This window comes from Gopherus flavomarginatus, chromosome 8 (assembly GCF_025201925.1).
Source record: "Gopherus flavomarginatus isolate rGopFla2 chromosome 8, rGopFla2.mat.asm, whole genome shotgun sequence".
Taxonomy (NCBI): domain Eukaryota; kingdom Metazoa; phylum Chordata; order Testudines; family Testudinidae; genus Gopherus; species Gopherus flavomarginatus.
Genome location: NC_066624.1, coordinates 59345511 through 59370595, shown reverse-complemented (window position 1 = coordinate 59370595; position 25085 = coordinate 59345511). Strand labels below are relative to the sequence as shown.

General features: G+C 41.8%; 1 protein-coding gene across 6 annotated transcripts in view; it reads right to left on the bottom strand.

The window, feature by feature from the left end:
- PAK2 (p21 (RAC1) activated kinase 2) overlaps positions 1–25085 on the bottom strand; it is an 85435-nt gene that overhangs the window by 32881 nt on the left and 27469 nt on the right. For all 6 annotated transcript variants that reach the window (XM_050965546.1, XM_050965540.1, XM_050965543.1 and 3 more), the window contains 6 exons: positions 11595–11805; positions 5301–5401; positions 3731–3881; positions 2566–2597; positions 1862–1966; positions 80–209 (listed from right to left, as the gene is read on the bottom strand). In XM_050965546.1, the coding sequence (XP_050821503.1) occupies positions 80–209; positions 1862–1966; positions 2566–2597; positions 3731–3881; positions 5301–5401; positions 11595–11781 (706 nt within the window). In that variant the 5' untranslated portion in view covers positions 11782–11805. The remainder of the gene's footprint in view (positions 1–79; positions 210–1861; positions 1967–2565; positions 2598–3730; positions 3882–5300; positions 5402–11594; positions 11806–25085) is intronic.

Genomic DNA, 25085 nt, shown 5'->3' with positions numbered 1-25085 from the left:
CCTCTCCCTTATAAATAAGGGAATTACCGATAACTAGCATCAATACTGGAATTTGTATTTTAAAAAAAATACAACTCACGTAGCTTTTCCATGATGTCTTCATCTGACATTTTGGTCTTCTTTTTCTGCTTGTCAGCCGACTTGGCAGCACTATCACAAGTGTCACCAGCTGGTGCAGGGATAGGGTCAATTACAGACCGTGTGTAAATCTATGAGCAAAGAAAAAACATGCACTATTAGAGCTCAGAGTTCTCTTTGCAACTGCCATAAATTCTTATCTGACTACCACCATTGTTTCACTTAAAACTTTTGGAACCAGGAACCACTTGTTCTGAGAATTGCTGTTTTTGAATACTAGCTAACATGACTGCAACACTACTTGATTCTGAAAGACTGACCTGTAGACTTGCTGGACAGCAGATGGCTAGGGGTCAATTTACTCAGGAAAGAGATCGCCGACGACTCTAGTTTCTATAGTTTCTACAGCTGGGGACTCATTGCAAAACTGTTCTACAATGTATTTTGGTACATCATTGCTTTGCTCTGCCAGACTAGGTGGAAATCTCTCCAAACACTGCAGAAGCATGAACTACATAATCTGGTTCTCACCTCCATAAACTGCTAATTTGAAAGCTTAGCTGGAAATACAGCCATTACTAAGCACAGTAGTCTAACCTCCACCTTTTTTTTGCAGGGTTGAGGGAAGGCTTTCTATCCATTTGTTCTCTAATAGGATGTCCTTATTACACCATATGCTGGAACAGAGGCTAGGGTTTGACTGTCCCTTCATCCTTTGTACATTTTCTCTTATTTCTTCAGTCTTTCCTCACATTACATGATGCCCACCCATCAAAGAGGATGGAAACTGCTCTTTATTTAACTGTGGGACAAATCATCTGTGGAGATTCTATGAAGTAGTAAGCTATAGTAAAATGAAGATGCAGCAGATACCTTTGCACAGCCCAATCTTTTGGTTTTGGGGAGCAGAAGATAGTTCAGATTTGTACATGGGTCTCCCCTAAACTACCTAACTGTTCATCACTTGAAAAACTGCATAAATTGAGTTATACTTGCTCATGTAGCAATATTTACAGATCTTTAGACATGTAATGTTCCACCTATATCCTTATTTAAACGTCATGTGGCCTATTTCTTAAAGCAATATTCTGTGAACATTGTATACATTCCATACCTACCCCTCAGACAAAGAAAGGCAACAGTGGAAGAGAAGATGACTTTTGGCCTTTATAGGCGCATAGGGAGGGTCTCTGGAGGGAGGTTGGGGTGAGGGAGTTAAAGATGGTGCTAAAGCTTAACTAAGAACTTAAGTGTTTAAGTTCTCAAATGTAAAATTTAGTACTAATAATATTCTTGTTGGTGGAATAAATTTCCACTTAACTACAATGCAGAGGGTTTTTTGTGATAGGATAATAGTTTAATAGAAAAAATCAAGCACACAGTATGGGAGTTTAAGTTTCTTTAAAACCTACATTACCCACAATATCTGGGATTTGCTAGGCACATTGGTAAAGTTTTCTAATGATCCTCCTTATAATGTGTTTTAGAGGATGAGGAAATGAATTTGGGATTTTTTTTTCCCTCTCCAAGCAGACCTGCAAAATATAGCACTAATTTGGATACTCCTGGTCCAACTGGTACCTGGGAGTTAGCCATAGCTAGGAAAAAACATGACTACTCAAATAAAATTAATATAAATAAAGTGAAATTTTGCAAAGAATAATCTTCTCCAATCTGGTGTGGGCAGGGACCATAGGAAGAAGCCTGCAATAGACAGACCAGAAAGTAATGTAAAAAAAGCAAAAATACCAGAGTAAATTAAAAAAAAAACAAAAACACTCACTGATTTTGTATGATCTGGACGAGGGGCAATAACCGGAGGAGGAACCTCTTCATCATCGTCATCTTCTACTACTGCTGTTGAGGGCTCTGAACCTTTGGCATTGGGCTATATTTTTGTTATTGAATGGAATAAAGGGGAAATAAAGTATTTATTTCCTAGAAACAAAGCTGTTGTTTTTCCCCAAAACTGTGAACAGCTTATGAGTTTTAAGGCATTTTTAGAATGAGGATCCAGGAATTCTTAGTAATTTAGAACTAAAGTAAGTATGCTGAGAGACATAAGAGTCTCAGTACATTTATTACAACATTCAGTTTATTACATTCCATTTATATATATAATCATGATCATATATGATATGTTCATGATAACAATACTTTTATTAAAAAAGAAATATCTGAATATTTATATTACCTCTTCTACTACTCTAAGTTGCCAGAAGCATATGTTAAGCATTTCTCACCATTCTTTAAATAATAAATAGACATCCATGGGAAGCATTTAGCAGACACACAAGAATTTGTAAACATCCTTAAAATTAAACCACCTACGGGTACTTTGTTTCCTGTGGGAAACGGTTAAAAAATACAATTTAATAAAACGTTACTAAATTTATTATGAAGTATATAATATGAAATTAAATTTAATTAAGAAAAACACTAATTCAGTAGGCTTGGAAGGGTGCAAGCAATAATAAATACACTTACTGCTGGTGTTCCTGAAGCGAAACCATCTTTTTCTAAACAGCAAGAAGAGTAATAAGTGAATATAAATAATTAGTGGAATAATAAATAATAGAAGTGGACTTTATAGAAAACATGAGCAACACATCAGGAATATGGGCAGTTCATAAGATTTCCCTGCTTCCAAACAGGTGAATTTTCAGGGTTGATGAATGAAACATCTATTTCCTTGACTAGATGCAGGCAGGTGTTACGAAAACTTCTTCCCCCCACAGGTCAGGCAATATATTTTTCAAATCCTGACTTGCTACATGATTGGATCTCACCTGAACGGCGACTGTTTTTGTCAAATTGTGCTCTGGTTTTGATGTGCATACGAAAGAGAAGATTATGACCAAACTGATAAGACAAAGATGTGAAAAACCCCTACCACCAGGCTACTTTTAGAATGGAAATCTTTTTGATTTAAACAGCTAAAAAGAACCACACACACTGGAAAAATAAAATCAGATGTTTTTCCCAGACACTCACATACACCTATCACTTCTAATGCAAGTTGTAGACAAGTTACACTGAACCTTTGGTCCTATCTCAGAATATCAGGGTTAGAAGGGACCTCAGGAAGTCATCTAGTCCAACCCCCTGCTCAAAGCAGGACCAATTCCCAGACAGATTTTTGCCCCAGATCCCTAAATGGCCCCCTCAAGGACTGAACTCAACCCTGGGTTTAGGAGGCCAATGCTCAAACCACTGAGCTATCCCAAAACTATCATTTGGGAAAGTTGATCCAATGCAAGTTACTGCACAGTAACTGTTCAAAAGCGTGTTCTGACTAGAGATAATGGGAGTGATAACCCTTACAGAACATTACCAATTAATCATAGTCTTATAGTTCTAGCTTCATAAAGACAGGTCATTCATTAATTGATTTTAGCTGACTGGTAATGCTATTTTGAATTATCTTTTCCATTTGTTCTCTTACCCACCTGAAACAGGAAACTGACAAGACAAAGAGTGCAACTTTAGCGGAACCTTTATTTATGAGTGTCCCTTACCCATTAGATACTAGTTTGATTCTTTGGCACAGGCCTATCTTCCCAATTCTAAGTAATGACGTACAGGGAAGAGCAGACTGGATTGTAAGAACCAAACTCTTCCTCTGAATGTCTCATATGTACTTTTCTCTCACCTGGAGCGGAGAAGCTCAGGTACTTCTGTTTTGCCGTGTCTTTGGAGTCATAGAATTTCAGCACATCTAGTACAGCCTGAGGGTTCTTCTTCTGCTCTAGCTTGGTGATATTTGAGGTCTGTAGCAATCGAGCCCATTGCTCTGGCATTCCCTGAAATAGCAGACAACCTTAATACTTAATATTTTTAAGTCATTTAAAAAAAATCAGAATGGGTTTTCATTATTCTGTGACTTAAAGTGACTAAAATGTGGTAGGGGTTTCAGTCACTGAGTTGAACACGTGTAGGTGACAGTATAAACCAAGCCTTCAGCTAAGCTAGCACAAACATTCAATAGCTCTATCAGGTTTTCTGGCCTACTGGGGCACTGTAGGAAGAGGTTGTGTTCCTCGCAGCCTCTTGCCCCTACATATGCCCTCTCCTGATCAGGTACATTAAACTGGCATTCCCCATTCATTGCTCAGTCTGATTTTCTATGTACATATCTACTGAAAATGGAAGTGAACTAACCAAAGGAGCTACTTCATTTTTCTACAGGCTAATAGAACCCTTTAGTGAGAATTCCTCCCATGTGGTATAAAGTAAAGCATCAGGATTCCAGTGACTAATATTAAACATTTCATTAGGGTGTGCACCCAGGAAATTTTTTTATTATTCTTTTTTTAAAAGGTGATCATCATAAAGGTTGGGGTGCGGAAGGGAGTATGGGGTGTGGCAGGAGGTTTGGGGCAGGGGGTTGGGGTGCGAGGTTCAGGCAGGGGGCTTAGTGCAGGGAGTTGGGGTGCAGAAGGGGTGCAGGCAGGGGGCTCGGGGCATGGAGTTGGGGTGCAGAAGGGGTATGGCGTGCAGGCAGGGGGCTCAGGGCAGGGGGTTGGGGTGCAGGAGGGGTGCAAGGTGCAGGCAGGAGGCTCAGGGCAAGGAGTTGGGGGGGCGGGGTGCAGGAAGGGTTTGGGCTCCAGCTTGGCGCCACTTACCTGCAGCAGAGTGCTCCTAGCCTGCCTACCCTGACCCCATGCTGCACCACTCACCATGTCCCTGCACGGCCCCTGGGGGAGGGGAAGTGGAGGGCTCTGCGCACTGCCCTTGCCACACCTCCAGGTACCTCCCCCGAAGCTCCCACTGTCCGCGGTTCCCCATTCCCAGCCAATGAGAGCTGCAGGGGGCACTGCCTGGAGCAACAGACAGAGCCCTCTGCTGTCCTGCCCCTTCTCCCCAGGGCCCCAGGGACATGGCGCCGTGCCGACCGCTTCTGAGAGCAGAGCGGGCCTGCGGCACCATAAGGGGCAAATCCCGTGGGCCAGATCCAAAGCCCTGAGGGGCCAGATCCAGCCTGCGGGCATTAGGGTATGCCTGGGCACACCTGGCACATTCTGTGAGCATACCTATGTTAAACATTTATATTGCAGTAATACCTATGGGGCCAACCAAGGTCTCAGTGTGGCAGGCACTGTAAATGACTTGTGATGGAAAGGAACAGACTAACTTACACCTTATTCTTAAGTGACAAATTCTCCTCACTTCAGCAAGGAACCCTATGGCTTTCTGAATAGTTCTAGGACAGGTATACTTACAGTGAATTCTCCAGTAACAGCATCAAAGCCAACATGGATGGTGTGTTCAAAGTCTGATGGAGGAGAAATTTCTGGCCTTTCCTTTTCCTTTTTCTTGCTTCCTAAAAGACAACATTGAAAACCATCCACTTAAATTCAGAGAAGTTTCAGTCACAAGATAGAAGATCCCCATTGTCCATGTTTAATACAATGAAAATCTTTGAGCAGTAATATATCCTTATATTTATTCTGAAATTTGGATATGAACTTTTCATAAATCCATGGAGCAGACAGTCCTGCAACATTTAAATTTTAGTTTAAGTTTCAGTGTAAGAACTGCTAATTCACTGCATTGAAAGTTATTTATATTGTAGTAGCACTCAAAACCTGAATCAGAATCAGGACCCTATTGTGTCAGGTGCTGTACAAAAACATAAGTCTCTCCAGTCTCAAAGAGTATCTAATTTAAGACAAGATGCAAAAGTGGGTGTAACAAGCCACAGAAAGGGGAAACGGTGATGAATCAGAAAGATTAATATGTATAAGATCATGCAGTTAGACAGATGAACTATGTGTACAGCCTTATTCAGATTCAATTACATTTTTAATTAGCTATTTTCTTAAACAAACTATTAGGTTATTTCCATTGTTGTTTAATTTCAGGCTTTTAAACAAAAATCTTTGCCTTTTCCCTTTTTTATATTTTTAAATTAAAATCCTAAATACAAATCAGTTCCCTTGTTACCTCCTTTTTTCCCCAAGCTGGCCATACTCTGCTCAAGGTCCATTTTTACACCATCTCCTCCACAAACTATCAAGTCTCCTTTAAACAAAAACGTACCCACAATTAAGTTGGTGACACCACAGGTAAGCCAGAAACACTGACAGGTATACTGACTGCTGCTTCCACTACCCTCTTCTTCCTCCCAGGAAGAGTTTGTGTCCTTTAGTGGTCACTCCCTAGTGGAGGGAGAAATGGGGGTGGGTGCGGCTTTCAAGATCTCTTTGAAGAGAGGGGACTGGGTAGCAGGGCATGGGGGAGCCTGACCTACCATCAGGTATGTTCAGTGTGTGATCTTGGAAACAACTGCAGATTCTGACACTAGATCCACTTACTGATAAACAGCTGCATTTATTCTAGCGTGCATCAATCCAGTAATAATGCCACATTGTGCTTATTATAATAAATGAAGTACAGTGCATGCACAGCACCCATTTTTAAATACCTATTTTTGTCTGACTTAATTATTGCTTTACAAGTTTCTAAACAAAATAACCTTTTCAGTGAAGGTGATGCTATAAATTTTAAAGACATTTTAAAATAAACAAACATTGCAGCTCAAATTATATTTAGTTTGTTTTAAAATCACCTTAAGACTAAGCATTATGTCAAATTTCAGTCCAGGAAATAAATAAATAAAAAAAAAGGTTAAGTTATAAGCAGCCTCAATTTTAACTGTAATGTGTCTATGGAGATTCAGAAATATGGGGAACAGCACATGCTACAGTTGAGCAAAGTGGGCCAGACAATAGTTAATAAAAATAAGACTTTATCCACTGGGGTTTCACAGTTGGGTATTCATTCAAACATGGAGCCGAGGATTTGTTTCTAATTACCAGCTTTTACTGTATTTCCAACTGTACAGACCCTCACACTAACAGGAAAGGAAAGGAAAGGGAATTAAGGACTATATTTAGAACTGAAAAGCCATGTGGCCTGCCTAGAACTGAACAATATATTGGAAAGACATTGCTGTTATAAACAGGATATCTTTAATATGGCTGCACAGGTCTGGAAGCCAAAATGTAAATGGATTGACAAATGCTCTTATAAAGAAAAATACTTCAACTAAAGGACTAGGAAAACCTGATTATCACTTTATATGAAAGCATTAGGGCATCACACCTTGACCAACTTTTTGCTTCTAATTGTGTGGAAACAGAAAATGACTTATGTTCCTCAAAAAGACTCTTGGTCTGAAGCATTTGATGGCTTCTAGAGGACATAACTTGGTGTTTAAATCCCCAGGCATGTGCTACACAAATAAACCCTTCTTCTTTAAATCAAATACACATCTTATTAGTACACTGGGCAAAGACTCTAAGAACCATTGCTCCACCCACAGAAATAACAGACCACAGAAATACATTAAACAAATACAGGCAGCAGAACTGAGCCAAGAGGCTGTATCGATGAGTCACACTTTGGCAGCAGGTACTTGAGGCTCCTTAACAAGGCCACTGTGAGGCCACCCTATTTCTGAACCTCTAATTATATTTGCATTACAGTTCTGTATTTAAAAGGGACTCCCTTTAGTACAGTGTGACACCTTTGTTTCAAACCACAAATCGGTTTAAGATATGATTCCTTATTCTCAGCGCTAACACTAGCTCAGAGTGTTGCAGAATTAGTAGTGTTCGGAGCCTCTGGAGAGGAGGGAGCACCCCTCAGGCCATTTTCCAATTACCTTCATGGTTGAAAGGCTTGAGAGCAAGACATGTACACAGAACTACTCAGATGGAGGTTAAAATATGGGATCTTTCAAGGTGGTGCTAATGGGGAGCAAAACAAGCAGAAATGTAAAATCCTGGAGAAAACCACAACCCCGGGTTATGAAATATTTTAAAAAACACTAAAAAATGCCCCAAATTACACTGAAGGAATCTTAGCTCAATCACTAATAAATATTCCACATAAGAAAGCTTGTTCTGACTTATTCCAAGGATGATCACTTAAAAAGGCAACAAGTAGAACACCAACATTGAGTGAACACAGCAAATGTATTTATTTTGACAGAACTGCCCCACGCTAGAGGTGTTATGGTTATAGCGGAGTGTTGGAACTAAGGTTGAGAGTCAATTACTTTTTAAAAGAATTAATTCTACATGCTCTACATCCTCACATTGACTTGGATTGTCTTGAAATTTGCAGTCCCTCATGGAGGTGAGGAGTAGGGTTAGAATTTCAAATCTGGAATCTCAAGTTACAAACTTCTTGAAAAACCTGGCATTTTGTAAAATCACTTGGTTCTTCTAATTTGTTTTGTACTCACCTTAAACTAAGGCTCTGATCTCCCACAAATTGATCTCACTCGCTCAGGATTTACCTCAGCTAAGGGATGGCACTCACTATCCCTCTGAGCGGGAGAGGATTGTACTGAATAAATTATTAAGGGCAACATTTGTAATTCGAGGTCAGGAAATGCCATGCTGACGTGTCTAAAAGGCAGAAATGTTCATCTGCAGCAAATTGTTTTCCAGGCAATCTGTCATCACAGTAACTGGGTGGCTCAAGATGAAATGTGGTCATTGAACCTGAACTACAACCAGGCGGCATGAGTTCAAGCTCTACCCTTGGCAGTTTTTAAGTGTCTTATGCATGTTCCTTGTTCTCTGCCTGAATTCTGCAGGGGCTTCTTCTGGAAGTTATGCTCGGTGATCAAATTTTCTGGTGTAAGAGTGATATTTGAAAGTGCTCTAAAATACATGTACAGACTCTGATTTTACTTTCAAACAGATGGAAAATGAAACGCTCTAGTAAAAGCCATTAGAATAATGTAATCATGTTTCCTAAACAAGGGAACTGAGAGTGATCAAAGGAAAGCAAGTTGCTGTGTATTGTGTCATGGGGTTCCTGATCCACAGCTCCCCTAACATGAGTTGCTCAAAACATTTCCAAATTGTTATATATATAAAATTTCCTGTGGGTACAGAGTTGGAGGATAGATAGATGTACCATCCATACCCATAGAAGAAAAAAAAAAAAAAAAAAAGAACAGAGAGGCAGGTCAGCACTTCCCCCCTCCAGCATGCCAACAGCCCTGCTGATCAGTTTCTTCCCCTCCCTCCCAGCTGTTCCACTGCACCCAAGAAGCACTAGGGGGCGGAGGGGAGAGGAGCAGGGGCAGGAAGAGGCGGGAAAGGAGCTTGCAGGAAGGGGTGGACAGGGTTGGAGCATCCCCTGGCAACTAGGCAGAGTAACTCCTCACTTAACACTGTAGTTACAGTCCTGAAAAATGCAACTTTAAGCGAAACGATGTTAAGCCAATCCAATTTCCCCATAAGAATTAATGTAAATGAGGGTTTTAGGTTCCAGGGATATATTTTTCACCAGACAGACACATATATACACATACATACATACATACACACACACACACACACACACACAGTATAAGTTCTAAACAAACAATTTAATACTGGTACACAGTAATGATGATTGTGAAGCTTGGTTGAGGTGGAGGTGTCAGAAGGTGGGATATTTCCCTTACTGCCAAATAATGAACTAGCAATTGGCTGAGCCCTCAAGGGTTAACACTTTCACTCTAAGAGGCAGCAGGAATCCAGGAAGATACGCGCATTTCCCCTTTAAGTACACTGCTTTGTTAATTAGATCAGCTTGCTGAGACCGCAGCTGCTGCAAGCTCCCTCCATCCTGAGCCCTGGTGTGTCCCCCCTGCTGTATGGAAGATGGAGTAAGTGGGGTGCAGGAGCAGAGGGGAGGAGGACACCTTGACATTAGCCCTCCTCTTCCTTCCCTCTCCCTCGTACAGCAAGCAGGATTGATGCTGTGGCAATCAATCCACCAGGGGTCGATATAACACATCTAGTGAAAACCCGCTAAATCAACCGCTGATCGCTGAGATGTCGACTCCAATACTCCACCAGATTGAGAAGAGTAAGGGCAGTCGACGGGAGAGTGTCTCCTGTTAACACAGTGTAGCGTGGACCTCATAGTAAGTAGATCTAAGCTATGCCAATTTGAGTTACGTTATTCACCTAACTAAAGTTGCATAGCTTAGATCGACATTTCCCTTTAGTGTAGACAAGGCCTTCATTGTTGAGGACTTGTCTACACAGGGAAACTGATCACCACAGCTGCTGGATGACTCACTTGTCTGGACACTATTCCAGAATAAAAGTGACCTTATTCCAGAATATATAGTCCGTTCCCCAAGGTTAATGCCTGTTATCCATTGTAGAGAAACTCCAGAAGAATACTGAAAGCCATCTTATGAATATGCATGATCCTGCCTCTGGGGTTTCTTCTAAGAGGTAAAGCATAGTCATGGACTGACTGCTATTGGGACAGACAGATGAGTGAAGTAAGAACTGCCTTAGGGGAAAAAGACTCAATATGGTGAATAAATCATTAGAGGAACAAAGTCTCTCCAAGCAAGGTGATGAAACCTGTGTCAGCATGACTGAAACAGTCCCGCTGCGTATATCAGGCAAAAGAAGAAGCAGGGAGGGGAAGAGCAGAACCAGGAGGTATTAGAATGAAATATATTAAATAGAAGTAAAAACAGTGAGGCTAAAACTGGTTTCCTAGTAATAACATCAGATAGTAACATGTTACTCTAGTCCCTCACCCACAAAATCCAACCACGCTAATACCAATACATTTAAAATAGCTCTATTTTAATGTCTAAATATTTGCTCCTCTACAGTGACAATTTCTAATTCTCAGATAGTAGTACATGCTTAGCAGATATAATAATAATCTCCAAAGGAGAATACTCATACAAAAAAAGTCATTAATTAAATTCTAAAAGGCCCAGCGATATATTAGGTCTAAAGGAGGCTCACTGTGTAACAGGATTTATTTGGTATAGATTCTGTTAGCAAATTAATTTGGTGATTTTAATTTTTTTTCCTATGGTTCTGAAATGCAGGGAAATTTAAGTTAAGGCTAAAACCAACGTCCAGGGCTGTAATTTATTATTTGCTCAAATACAATTTTATAAATGGGGTGCATGTGGAAGGAAGGCTAGTGCGTTATTTATTTGCATTGCAGTGGCGCACAGAGGCTCCAAAAGGAGATCAAGCATCAGAGTACAGTACACTGCACTGTACATGTCCATAACAAAAAGGGCTTTTAACCTAAGTGTAGGACTAGAGATAAAAAGCAGACACTATGAAGAGTAAGGGGAGCAGAAGGTAGAAGGGGTTTTCTGAAGGGTGATTTAAGATGGTAGAATGGAATTTTATTCTGGAGGGTTTTTCTGCCTGCTACCAATTTAGTTATAGTGTCCTCGTTCCCCACTCCCCTCCTCATCCCCCCAACAGTCCACGTTCAAGGGCCTTCAGTTTCCTCTTAGCCAAATCAAACGTGTATCCTGGACATTAGCACTTCCTTAAAGAAGGTATTATCTGCAGTTGGAAAGACTAGTATAATGAGATCTGATAGACACTAATCTTCATAGCATGGACTTGTTTCAGTGTTTGCAACACTCACACAGCATAAAGAAAGAACAAGGGGAAACATATCCAGTACTCATGGACGGTTGTTTTGTCTGCTCTGAGCTCTCTTACCTTTTTCAGTGCCAGAGAAGATGGAGATGATTTTGTTCCTAGGTTTTCTCTCTTCTGGTACAGAGGGCAGGGGTTTCAAGCTGTGGTTGGTAGACAACTGGTCTTTGCCCCCTGAACTGAAGATGGTACTGCTCATTCGGACGGGAGGGGCTGGTGGCTTATCTTCCAGTTCTCCGTTATCAGACATGGCTCTTAATGGCTAGACAAAGCCCTGAAATGGAAAATAGGAGACAGGTATAAAAATGACTGGCAAATGTAAGGTAACAAAGCACTAGAAACAAATGCCGGATTCCTTCCAAACTGCCAGCAAAACTAACTACAAAGGAAGGAGGATGCATTTCCACTGGAAGGTGTACCAGGCATGTTAACTAAGCTAACACCATGATCTAAGTCTTTTCTTATCCATTTTATAATTAGGCTTCAAAGGATATTTTTATCTCTAGGTGTCGTAAATGTCAATTTCACCGTACACAAACTGACAAATATTTTTTCATCAATAATACAAATTTACAGATAGGCAAAGAAAGGAAACTGCTGCTTGAGTACTTTGAGTTTGGTTTAAGGACATTTACTTTGTATATTTTGAAATGTGGTGTTGAGGATTTGTGTTTCTCAACTGTTATCAAGTTTTAACCTTTCGAATCTCAACATCAATTGTTAAATAATTATTGCCTGACCCCACCACAATTTCCTGCAACTGTGAAAATTTAAATCAATAATCAAAATACTTAAAACCAAACATTGATATCTGTTTAAATGAATTCCACCAAGCCTATTTATAATGCAAACTCTTCGGGGCAGGGACAGCATTTAGGTTCCACACAGTGACAAGCACTCTGTTAACACTAAAGTAGATATTTAATGAAAATAGTGTTCCTCCTCTCCGCCTAGCAGCACATTTGCTACTACCTGCTTTTGAATGGCCTACTTTTACATATGCTGACTAGACACCACCCTTCCTGGTACCTCAGATCTGCAAGAGAAGTTCCAAAAGTAAACCAAGTCAAAAATTCAAACTAATCAGGGTCACAGAAGGCAGATAAGGAAAAGACTAATTACAATAATTCCAGCAGCCACCAATTATGAATGATACAAATAGAAAAAAATTTTATATGCGCCCTAGAAACAACACCTCCAATACAAATCCCTTACAAGACACACTACCCCTATTCAATGGAAAAGGAATGTCTGAAAGAAAACATGGCAAGAAGAGCTACCCTGGGTCCTTCCAAAATAACCATCAATTAAATGTGACAGAACTCTACCTCAAAAGCATGCCAGGACTCAAACAATCCTTCGGCTGTCTTATGGATGAGGCTGGAAGTGGCTTAATATACATCAGTAATAAATGGTATCTGTAACCAGCCAGTTCCACTACGCAAAGTCATTTTGCCCCTATTTGCCAGTCCATAAAATGGGTCTTCTCACCTCTGGGAAATGCTTTAAGATACTTGAATGAAAGGTGCTCTCTTGGCAAACAGTAACTGACCCAGACTGAAGAGCCATTACGATTATTGAAGTATTTACATCCAATACTGAAACATACATCAATTAAGAAAATATTCAAACTTGGGAGCATTCTGAAACAATTTTTTATTATTCTTCAGCATGAAATTTTGCATGCTGGGATTTCCACAAGAGATAGCGATAATAGCCCTGCATTTCCATTATGCCTTTTATGCAGCTGGATCCCAAAAGGCTTGATTGCTTGAACTGACTGTACAACGTACACTTTTTTTTTCTGCGCTTAAATAAAAACACATTAATGCTTCAAGATGAAAAAAAATCTGCAAATGAAAAGTTGAGACCCAGATAATTCAATTTTCCCTGCTCATAAACCTTCACTCACTCTTATCCCCGAGTTACATTGCCTAAAATTTGCAAAAGTATATTCACAATTACTAAGAAGCTGTTTGAAATTGATTTTTTTTAAATAAATGATATTTGATAGTCTAGTAATTTGTTGACCTGATTTTTGTGGATAAGCATTTTTGTAAATTATAGGCGGTAATGTTAAAATTGGGTGGGCAGTATAACCAGGTGGGACGAATGCAAGGTGATGAAGGATTAAAGGCGGCGAGCAACAGAAAGAATCCCTGAACTGTTCATTTCCCAAGACTTTAGCATTTTGTTTTTTAAGAAACATTTAACTGTTAAAGTAAACAGGAGCTGCTCAAATGACAAGACTGAGCTTCTTGTCTCCTGCAAGACAAAGAAAAACCAGTGCTTTTAGCTTCTTGATTATTCAGATAATTGAGACAACTGGGCTAGAAGACAGGCACAATGTTGAGAGCTACTAGTGGTTGGCTGCTACTGGGATTCCCATTTAAAAAAAAAAACAAAAAAAAACAGCAGTGTCCTTGTGTTCAAATGCCTCCATTAATACCAAAATGGAGAAAGGCCAAGGAGAGCCAGAACCTAGATGAGAAGTTCCACATTTGGGAAAACCCACACAGGATTTCCCCCCATAATAGCCTGCTGATTTTTACTGTCTCTACTCATAATGAAATATGGAGCTGTCATAAACAGATAGTTAAGGGTTAATGTCTCTTTTACCTGTAAAGGGTTAAGCAGCTCAGTGAACCTGGCTGACACCTGACCAGAGGACCAATCGGGAGACAAGATACTTTCAAATCTTGGCGGAGGGAAGTCTTTGTCTGTGCTGTTTGTTTCGTTCTTTGTTCGCTCTTGGGGCTAAGAGGGACCAGACGTGCAACCAGATCTTTCTCCAATCTTGCTAAAACAGTCTCACATTCAAAATAGTAAGTACTAGCTAGATTAGGTGATTAAGCTTATGTTGTTTTCTTAACTTTTGAATGTATATTTTGCTGGAAGGATGTTTTTACCTCTGTTTGCTGTAACTTGTATCTTAGGCTAGGGGGGAGGGAGTCCCTCTAGTCTATATAAGCTGAAGACCCCGTAAACATTTTCCATCTTGATTTTGCAGAGATAATTTTTACTTTTTTCTTTCTTAAAAAAGAGAGCTTTTAATTAAAGAACTTGATTGATTTTTTCCCCTTGTTTAAGACCCAAGGGGATTGGGTCTGAACTCACCAGGGATTGGGGGGGGGGGGAAGGAGGGGGGGAAAGGTTAATTCCTCTCTGTTTTAAAATCCAAGGAGTTTGGGTCACAGTAGTCTCTCAGGGTAACCCACGGAGGGGAAAGTCTGGGAGGGGGAAAGGAGGGGAAATCATTTATTTCTCCTTGTTTTAAGACCCAAGGGGTTTGGGTCTTGGGTCCCCCAGGGAAGGTTTTGGGTGACAAGGAGTGTACCAAACACTGGAATTTCTGGTTGGTGGCAGCGCTATCAGATCTAAGCTAGGAATTAAGCTTAGAAGGGTACATGCAGGTCCCCGCTTTCTGGATGCTAAAGTTCAAAGTGGGAATAATACCTTGACAGGAGCATACTAATAGAAAACATACACTGTGAAGAAAGATGCTTACTAAACTGCATCTTGGTGATAATCAAGAAGCAAATGGCTCCCTCATGATTCCTGCAACTCTTTGTCTTCATTAAGAAAACCATGCTAAGCACCTCTCTTCCCCCTCCCCAAAACTATGTGGAAAATGGACACCCCATAGGTCTTCACCCAGTTCAGCCAACTTTACTACACTGGTGCGGAACTTGACTGATCCTTTGCACACACCAGTAGAGCAACCATTTTCCATGTCATTTAAAGGAGTCAGGGTAAAATGTGTATGACATCTTTTATCAACACATCTTATTTTCACAGCACAGATATTGTGCTGTATAGCATCTTTGTAGGTTGACATGTTCTTGGCAGAGAAACTATAAACTGATTGCCATCATCTAGCCTCTCACCAATGAGTGCTGTACAGTGCCAGTTCCTAACTACTAAACAAAGCAGGCTCACTTCAAAGACCACAAGAGTGTCATGTCTTATATCATGCAGTCTGAAATAGAGCATAAATTAATTGTTGCCATAAACATCTATGTAATATAGTTTCTCTACAAATATCTTTATAATGCCAGGTAGTACTATGCAAGGGTCCAGTAGCTTAACGGTAAATTGGACAGTTGCTATCTGAGAGATTGATGTGGGACAGCTGTCAATGCTGTATAATGTCTACCTAGAAGAATCTGTCTTCAGGACACTTTTCTCTGATGAGGTAGGAATAGATATGGTTGCAATATCTGAATACAGTGGAGAGTTAGTTGTTTAGATTCAAGTGACTTTTTCAAAGCCCAAAGCTTTGCTGAGTTTATCGATGCTTTCAAATGTTTGTAGCTGTATGCAGGACCCTCTCTATTTTCCAACACCTACATTCTGAGGCAACAGAATTCCAAAATTTCATTATTTCAAGGTAGGGATGATGAACATACACAAAAAGATTTTCATGAGAGATACTGATTCTAGCAAAATGGAAGGTGTTTGAACAGCATGAATCCCTATTAAAAGGGACAGTGCAGAGTAGGAGAAAAATTTGCATGGAGGTCTCTTGATAGTGCCAGATCTCATGTGCTGGGAATAAACGACATAGGTGAAACTCAAAGGGCAGACTCTCTATGGCTAGCTTTCAATGGAACTTGGATAAAAATGTGCATATCTGTGGGGGTGGGGATACATGGACTCACAATCCTAGAGCTATTGATTCAAGGACACCCATGTAGCAGAAAACAGATTTTATTTTAAATCCCTATTTATTTAGAACAAATTGAACACCATTTGACAGATGTCTGTATGGAATGTTGTTAGAATAAAAATGATACATCAATTTGCATAGGCCTAATTGTTTTCAAATATTGTCAATAATTACGTGTGATTGAAGACATGCCAAACAGAGCTAGTTGAACATTTTTCATCTGATTTTCTGACAAAAATGTCTTTTTTGCAGAACCAAAAGTTTCTCTGGGAAAATTTTAGTTTTGCCAAGAAACTCAAATTTCTTCTGGAAAAACTGAAATGGCAGCTACCTGCCAGCAAGGCACTTGTCAATTTCACTGTCCCCCAGTGAAAGGGACAGAAACAAAACAAAACAAAAAACAAAACACGCTTTCGGGGAAGGCCAAGACCCTGATTCTCTACCTCCTGTGTCCCTTTGTCATCCCTCAAATGAGGCTCTGAAGGCAGCTGGGAATGCAAAAATTTGTGTTTCAGTTCTCCTGAAGAGGGAATTTTTTCTTGAAAAGTCTTCTCATGGAAAATTTTGCATTTTTGATGTTTTGTTCGAAATTGACAAGAGCCCTCCAAACACAGCTGCGGGAGAGGCAGGCTTCCCTCTTAGCAGCATCTGTCGGGTCAGTCTAGGCGCACCTTGGAGTCGTGAACATTTAATTCACCTGCAGGCTTTATACAGAACCAGCTGGCAGACCACCTCAGCAGGTCGTTCCTCAGCCCTGAGTGGTCCCTTTGCCCAGATGTCACAATTTCAGTGTTCCAGAGGTGGGGGTTTCCCCTGATAAACCTCTTTGCCACGCGATGCAATAGGAAGTGCCAGCAGTTCTGCTCCTTCCAGAATCACAGCCCAATTTCGCTTTATTTAGGAGTAGACCCAGGCTGTCAAAGGTGGCTCTGATAAACGTGAACTGAACTTCCACTTGGGTTCTGAAGTGGTTTTTGATCAGCCAGTCGTCGAGGTAGAGAAATACCCGTACTTGATGCCTCCGCAAGAACGCAGCAAGACTCGAAGTGCTGTTGACAAGCCAAACAGGAGGACCATAAATTGGTAGTGAGTACCGTTGACTACAAACCTGAGGCACAGTCAAACCTCGCAATAACACACCCCACGATAACGTGAATTCGGATATAATGCGATCATAAGTTGGCTCCCCTTTAAGTCCGTAATACCGTTCGCGTTTAGCAGGAATAATTTTTTTATGACATTTATAAAGAAACTGTATTCTTCCGGTCTTACAGGATAAAGTGACTCGTGGCCATTGCAGGCCCATTGCATTTAGTTCTTCAGTTGTATATATGTAAGGTGTTTGCCTATGAACTTGTTATTAATTTCCTATATTTTAAAAAAATACCTTTATGGATACGCCAGCTCACAAAACGCAAGTTGTTTTCTGCCCAAGAGAAACTGTACGCCCTGGATCAACTAAAGAAGGGCAAACAACAAACTCAGCTTGCTAGAGATCTAGGAATTAGCGAGTCCACTCTGCGAGGGTGGGGAAAAAAAGAAAAGCTCCATAGCCTACCCCGCATTCTTGAAGAAGAAACTGGTTTACAGTGTAAAAAGGTCAAGTCTGCGAATGACGAAAGCCTAGATTCAGCCTTGTATCAATGGTTTGTCCGGGCTCGCTCAGAAGGAGTTCCCATTTCTGGCCCTATTCTGAAAGCTCAAGCAAAGAAATTTGATCACCTTATCAACCAAAATGAATCTAAATTTAAGACGACTAACGGCTGGCAGGACAGATTCAAGAAAAGGCACACTATAAGCCAAGTTCTTGGGTCTGGGGAAATCCACTCAGCTGATAAAGAGGCTGCTGACTCCTACGCAATTGAACTTAAAAAGTTGCTGGAGGAAGGTTGCTACACAGCCAATCAAGTTTACAACTGCGACGAGACTGGTTTATGCTTTAAAACGTTACCTGATCGCACCCTTGCAACCAGGACTGATAGTCACAAATGAGAAGGCTTTAAGCAGAGGAAGGACCAAGTCACGCTCTTGTTTTGCATCAACAAGTCTGGCAGCCATAAAGTCAGACCTCTGAGCCCTGGCTGAAGGATTGGTGTTGCCTCTTCCTTCCACTCCTGTTCCTCCTCCGAAAACCATCTCATCGGGAACCTCTCGGAGGAGGTTGAAATCTGAAGTGTCTCCGCTGTGTGGCAGGAGTGTGCAGGGCCAACGACTTGAGGGTGGCTCATGAGTCTTTCAAGCTGTGTAGCCTCGTCTGTCTTTTCAGAAAAAAGAGTCACACCCCCAAATGGGAGGTCTTGAAGTTTGCTCAACCATGTAAGGGAGCCCCGAGACTTGGAGCCTGGAGCCTCTCCTCGTGCTGCAGATGTCGCCATGACACTAGTGGCGGCATCTGCAGCATCCAATGCGGCCTGGAGGGAAGCCCAGGAGACTAGCTTCTCCTCCTCCACCAAGGCTGAAAACTCGGCTCAGGAGTCCAAAAGGAGTGGCTCCGTAAATTTGGCCATCGCCGTACAGGTTTTATACGAGTATCTGCTGATGATGCCCTGTTGGTTCGAGATATGGAGCTGCAGACCCCCTGTAGAATAGACCTTTCTCCCAACAAGGTCTAGTCGTTTAGCCTCCCTGCCTTTTGAGGGAGGGCCCTGGGAAACCTTGTCTCTTATGCTCGTTAACAGCATCTACAACATGAGAGTCAGGGGGTGGGTGGGTGGGAGTATAAATGTTCAAAACCTCTGGAGGGCATGAAATAACGGCTCTCATTGCACTTGGCGGTGGGCAGCAAGGAAGCTGGGGTCTGCCACAGGGTCTTGGTGGTGTCCAACAATGGTTTTAATTAGTAGGGCAATACGGGAAGATCCTGAGGGGGCGAGGATGTCCACCATGGGATCAGCTGCCTCAACTACCTCCTCGGCCTTAATGCCCAGACCCCGAGCAGCAACTGCTGCAGAACCTTGTTGTCCTCGAGTGCTAGGCTTACAGCTATACCCGCCAATGCTTCATCAGATGATGAAGAGGAAGCACTTATAAGGAGCAGATCCCCCTGCCATCCGCCCCCAGGGGATCCCTCGACTCTTGGGGCAGCATCGGTGCCAATGGTCTGCACCGACGAAGATGGAGGGCCCGTTGCCGGCAGTGGGGTCGTCCACCAGCACTAGAGATTCTTCCCTCCTTGGGGGCAAGAATGGTGCTGTAAGGTGCAGGAGGTCCCGAGTGGCTTGGTAAGCCTCCGGCGTGGAAGAGAGCTGTAGCTGTTGTGTAGGGACTGGTGACCCTGGGGGACCTAGACTCAACTGCCTCACCTGGGCAGGAGTCAACACAGCCCGAGTAAGGAATCTGGAGCTGTGGCCTGTCTGAGGTCTCACTTCTCTGGATTTAGCCAGAGGTGAATGAGTGACTGGCTTCTTTTTCTTCTGAGGCACCGGTGAATGGGATCCATGCCTGCTCTCAGCCGGGCCTCGCAAGGAGTCATGCTGGTGCCAAGCGTCCTGGGATGAGTCCGTTCTTGGCACTGAACTTAACAACTGTGCCAGGGCACTCTGCGTCGAGGGCGCGTTAGGAGCCGGGTCCTCTGAGTCCGGATTAGAGTGGGGGCATAGAGTTGCCTCCATGAGGATTACCTTAAACCGCTGTCCCCGTTCTTTAAGAGTTCTAGAGCGGAATTTGTGGTAGATCTAACAGAATAATGAATTTTTCCCCCAGTCAGACTGCCAGAGACCGTGACCTCCCGGTCAGGTTTTTCACCTTTTCTGCAGAGTGGGGCAGAGGTCACTTGCTGGTTTGAACTAGAGTAAATGATGGATTCTCTATAACAGTCTTTAAAACAAGATTAGAGGACTTTAGTACCTCAGGCAGTGGTTATGGGTGGGTAAGGTTCTGTGGCCTGCAATATGCAGGAGGCCAGACTAGATTATCATGACTGCCCCTTCTGGCCTTAAAGTCTGCGTCTATAACAGCAACTACTAGTTCTTTACTTGCAGAAAGTGACAGAAATATAAGTGCCAGCTTTTTCTTTTATATTTACCATTTTTTTCTTGTGCACACATGCCTCTCTTTTGAGCGCCTTGATATTATCTTCACCCCCTGTTGCAACTGAACAATTGTCCTGTGTTTTGTTCTTGTGCAGTTTCGATTAGCAGCTATCCAGGGGACATATTTTATTGTCTTATTTCTTTTGGGAAGTTTGGATAGTATGCTGTATAGATAAATTTATGATATCATAATTCTGGGATTAAAATTAGTTCACACTAAATATTAAATAGTTTACAACTTATATTTCAAACATTTTTTCTAATATTCTTGTGCAAGCCTAAAATTCTTAAGCTTCTTTTTTTTTTTTTTTTGGAGCTGTATGAGCAACCTTAAGCCAATTCACATCAAAAACTTATTTTACACTGTATGCTCCTGGGGGAATTCTGTACCACTGTGCAATGCAGAAGCAAAAATGAACATTGTGCACACAGAATTTCCCTCCTGCCCCACCTTCAAAATGGGCTGCAGTGCTGCTAGCTGCCACTATGGGCCACTGGACTCAGCAGAGCCCAGGCTCAGAGATACAAGACACTGCTGGGGGCAGGGAGGTAGAGGGAGCATGAGAGTTCCTGGCAGCTGCAGTTCCCAGCATGCAGTAAGGGAAGGAGAGGGCAGCACGCAATAAACTGCAACAGGCTGTTTCTCCCTCTGAATCCCTGGGTTTGGGGGGGGGGGGAACTGGTATCTGGGCAAGGGGGGCCTCCACAGCTGGGCTGGGGGGTGAGTGTAGACCTGCAGTTGGACTCTGGGGAGGAGAGGGTTCAGGTATATTGGCTGGGAGGGCCTGCAGGTGGGCTCTGTGGGGCAGGTATTGTGGGTGTCTGGCCCCCTGGCTGGGCTCTTGGGGGCGCAGGGCAGAGAAACAGGAACTGGGTGACACAGGCGTTTCTTTAACTGTCTACTTTTGGGGAAATTTGTGTCTGTATTATTACAGACATACTTGCTGACAGGTATTTCAAAATACATTACCAAAATAACTAACTGGCATGATTATGTAGTGTTATTTTGACAAAATTTGCAGATTTTTAAAATATTGTGCAGAGAATTTAAAAAAATTTAGTGTTGTCAGAAGCTACCGGTGTGGTGCTCTGCTCTCTCCTTGTTGGTATCACTCGGTTGCGTGCGTGTGTTCCCTCTGTGTGCTGCCCCAGCTTTGCGCGAATAGCTGACACAGCAGACCCGAAGAGAACCCCCAATGACCACAGAGTCTAGTAAGGTACGAAGGCACGTCGGCTAGGTTTATTGCCATATTGGACACAACGATAGTTCCCCTAGATTGTTACTCTAGTAAAAGGCATACTACTAATATGTGCCCACGGTCAAAAGACTCGGCTCAGTCAGTGGCGGGACTTTCCACTGCCCCCTCGGCCGGACAAAGACACCGCCCCAGGGATGTATTCGTATACACAGGTATAAACAAGTTACACATCACTCCTGACGTATTGAGGTGCAACCCTTCCACGTAGCAAGGTACAACCTCTCTACGTAGTAAGGTACCGCCTCTCACCTTGTACATGTTGGTTCGAACAAAACAACTCTATCCATCATATTACCCTTTTGGTCCTGTTACTGGGATGGGTCAGCCTGTTCCTTGTTATCTGTGTGGAATGTGCAAGTATGTGAATATTCTGATTTCTAGTGTTCAGTACCTTTTAGGTACGTATCTTCTTGCAGCATCAGCCCTTTCCTTGCCAGCTTGCATGAGCAGGGCCTGCCTCTGGCTCAGAGTTCACTTTGCTTTATGTTAGCAAAGTCTTGATCATTACTTTAGTTCAGGCCTCAGGCCTCATACCGGGCCTTTGATACCAAGGTTTATATCTTAGAGCCTCCTCTTACTACAGGTGTCATAGGCGTTTCTTTAACTGTCTACTTTTGGGGAAATTTGTGGCTGTGTATGTATTATTACAGACATACTTGCTGACAGGTATTTCGAAATACGTTACCAAAATAACTAACTGGCATGATTATGTAGTGTTATTTTGACAAATAAAATTTGCAGATTTTTAAAATATTGTGCAGAGAACCTAAAAAAAATTTAGCGCAGAATGCCCCCAGGAGTAACTGTACTAAAATATTTAGCCTAGAACTACTTGTTCCTTTTTAGGGGGAGAGGGAGGGAGATGAGGAATAAAGCAATCAGGGTTAGGGGAACAGAGCACTGGGAAATCACCAATGCCACCTATTCAATAAGAAAAAAAGGCACTTTAAAAATGACCGAACAGCAGCTGTGCAAATTTCTTAGATCTCCTCTTCTGAAGCCCAGCTCATCAGCTGTTTAGTTTTTTTTTCCCGCCAGAATGCTTGAAAACACCCAAGACCTTGCCCGAATGAAGGATGTGGAGCATTCAGGAAGAAAATGATCCCAAGCAACATGGTGGGGAGGAGCAGGGAGAGTAGAGCTGCAGGCCAATGTGACAAAAGCATTAGTATTAAATTAAACACCCAGGTTTAACCACTTGCAATTATAGCTCACGTTCTATAAGCATGACTTTTTTCCCAAAAGAAATGTTTAATTTTTATTAAATCAATTTTCATGAAAGCCTTTGAAGTTACAAAAAATGTTTAAACAAAAAGGAGTCCACTTCAAACCCTACAAAATGGAAACAATTTTGAGTTTGTGATATTTTAAACAATTTTCCACTCACAGCAGCTCATTTTATGATACATGTAAAAGTGATTTTTATTTTTATTAATGGTTACAATTCATGCTGTAACTCAGGTTTACATGCAAGAGACTGGGGTGTGAACTCTCCTTCCCTATTCAGCCTGCAGGGAAACAGTTTGCACAGAGGCAGGAAGTGTTTTTGAAACACTGCAGAGAGGCTGGCACTCTGTACAACGGCTGGAGCAAAAACTGTAGAGTGCATGCAAGATCTGCAGTCTGAGGCTAGCCCTTCTTCCCCCTGCCCCCACACATCCTTGCCACTATAGAAGGGAAAGGTGTCTCACTCAGCAACATCTTGACATAGCTGTTCTTGCATCACCATGCACTGGCAGGATTGCTGAATCATAGCTTTATGGGTATGATTGCAAGAAGCATGAAAATTACAATTCTGACACTTACGAGTAGTTACTGAGTACTGGCAAAACAGGAGTCTAATTCACATTTCTGTGTGACTTTTATCCAGATGGCTTGAAGATACTTCAGTGAGGCGCATGAGACTCATTCATTAGACTTGTTCCCTAATTTCTTGAAATCTCAGACAAGTGGGCATCTTAGGTCTGGTGAAGAGATGACTGCAGAAGATAGCATGGGCTGCAGGGACGTGCAAGCCGCCGCTTCCCGCAGCTCCCATTGACCAGGAACGGCGAATCGCGGCCACTGGGAGCTGCGGGGGGCCATGCCTGCGGACAGTCAATGTAAACAAAATGTTTCACGGCCCGCAAGCAGATTACCCGCGTGCCAATGGTTGCTGACCTGTTATAGTCAATTATTGTACTAGACTGTTTTTCTCTGTGGGAGGAAGGGAGTCTGAGAACCTGTTGTGTAACCCAGTTCACACAAGAGACAAACAGAAGATGTGTCGAATATAAAAGTAATAAAGATGAAAAGCCTGAGAAGAATTCTGCAGCATTCTCAGAAGTGTACTACTGTTATCAAGGACGATATCAAATAGTGTACTGGTGTAGCAAACTAGTCTGACCACTCTACACTCATGAAAAAGAGGAATATATTAGGGTGAGAGTGGGTACTTTACTAGGAAACTTGTTAGATATAGCCCTTCATTGTGTTGGCCCTGAATTTTTTTTGAGACTGGCTTTGGTTTGCATTGGTTTCTGAGCTCGAATGACATCCTTTTATGGTTTCCACCTTTGCAAGTGGGTAGGTCATCCTGTTTGCTACTGAGGTGGTTCCTAGGATACAGAACTCCCTCTACACTAGAAATCTCATTTGGTTCCTCCCCACTTCTAAAAGCCAGTTTTTTTAAAGCTATTTTTTCTTCCAAAGGTATTTTCAGAATAACTGTACATAGCCCTATATTTATCTCATTCCCCTGAAATTCATTTATCTCCTTTGTTAAAACTGGCCAATCTGACACTTGTTTTGGAGTGCTTGTACTTCAGCAGCATTTGTGTTTTAAATATACTGCACTGTGTTTTATCCTGCTATATAGCATCCAAGGATTTGGCCAGAGGTGGAGAGGGGAAGAAGCTATATATGTATAATAATTTCAGAAAACAAGTATTTGAAATATTAAAGCTTTCACATTACAAGCCAAAAATTATTAAAATCCAAGGTGGGTTTTTTTTTATTTTTAACAAGGTTCAACAGTGTTATTAAACTAATGTCTAAATTATTAGAAAGAAGGACTGGAGGAAATGTCTCATAAGGACTGGCGTAGTAAATTGATTTAACACTGAGTGAGAATCAAAATGCAGTTCATGTTATAGCAACACTTGTCAAAGTTCTTGTAAGAACTATTCTCAGTGCTCCAATCCACATCTTCAGTGATTCTGATTGCCAATTCCTCCATGCCCCTTTGTTTATTACTTTCTGAGAAACAATCATCTCAAAAAGATTTCCTGAATGGGACAAGGTCTGATTTTTTTGTTCATTTATTCTGGAAGTGAAAGGAGAAAAGGTAAAGTTGGTGGCAGACCTTCAATAAGCAGTTATAGATGCTGTGTGATAGATGCTTCCAATCTTCATTTTGGGGCCACTGGTTTCATGAGAGATCTTCATAGACCAAACAGTTTTTCAGTACAAGACAAAGTGCAGAATGTGTATGTGCACATATATTTTTAAAGGCTCCCATTGAAAAATAAGTTTTCTACAATTAGTTAACTTAGTGCCAATCATAGCTCACTTCCTCCCTGGGATTAGCTCAAAGCAGTTTGCTGACAAGTTTTTA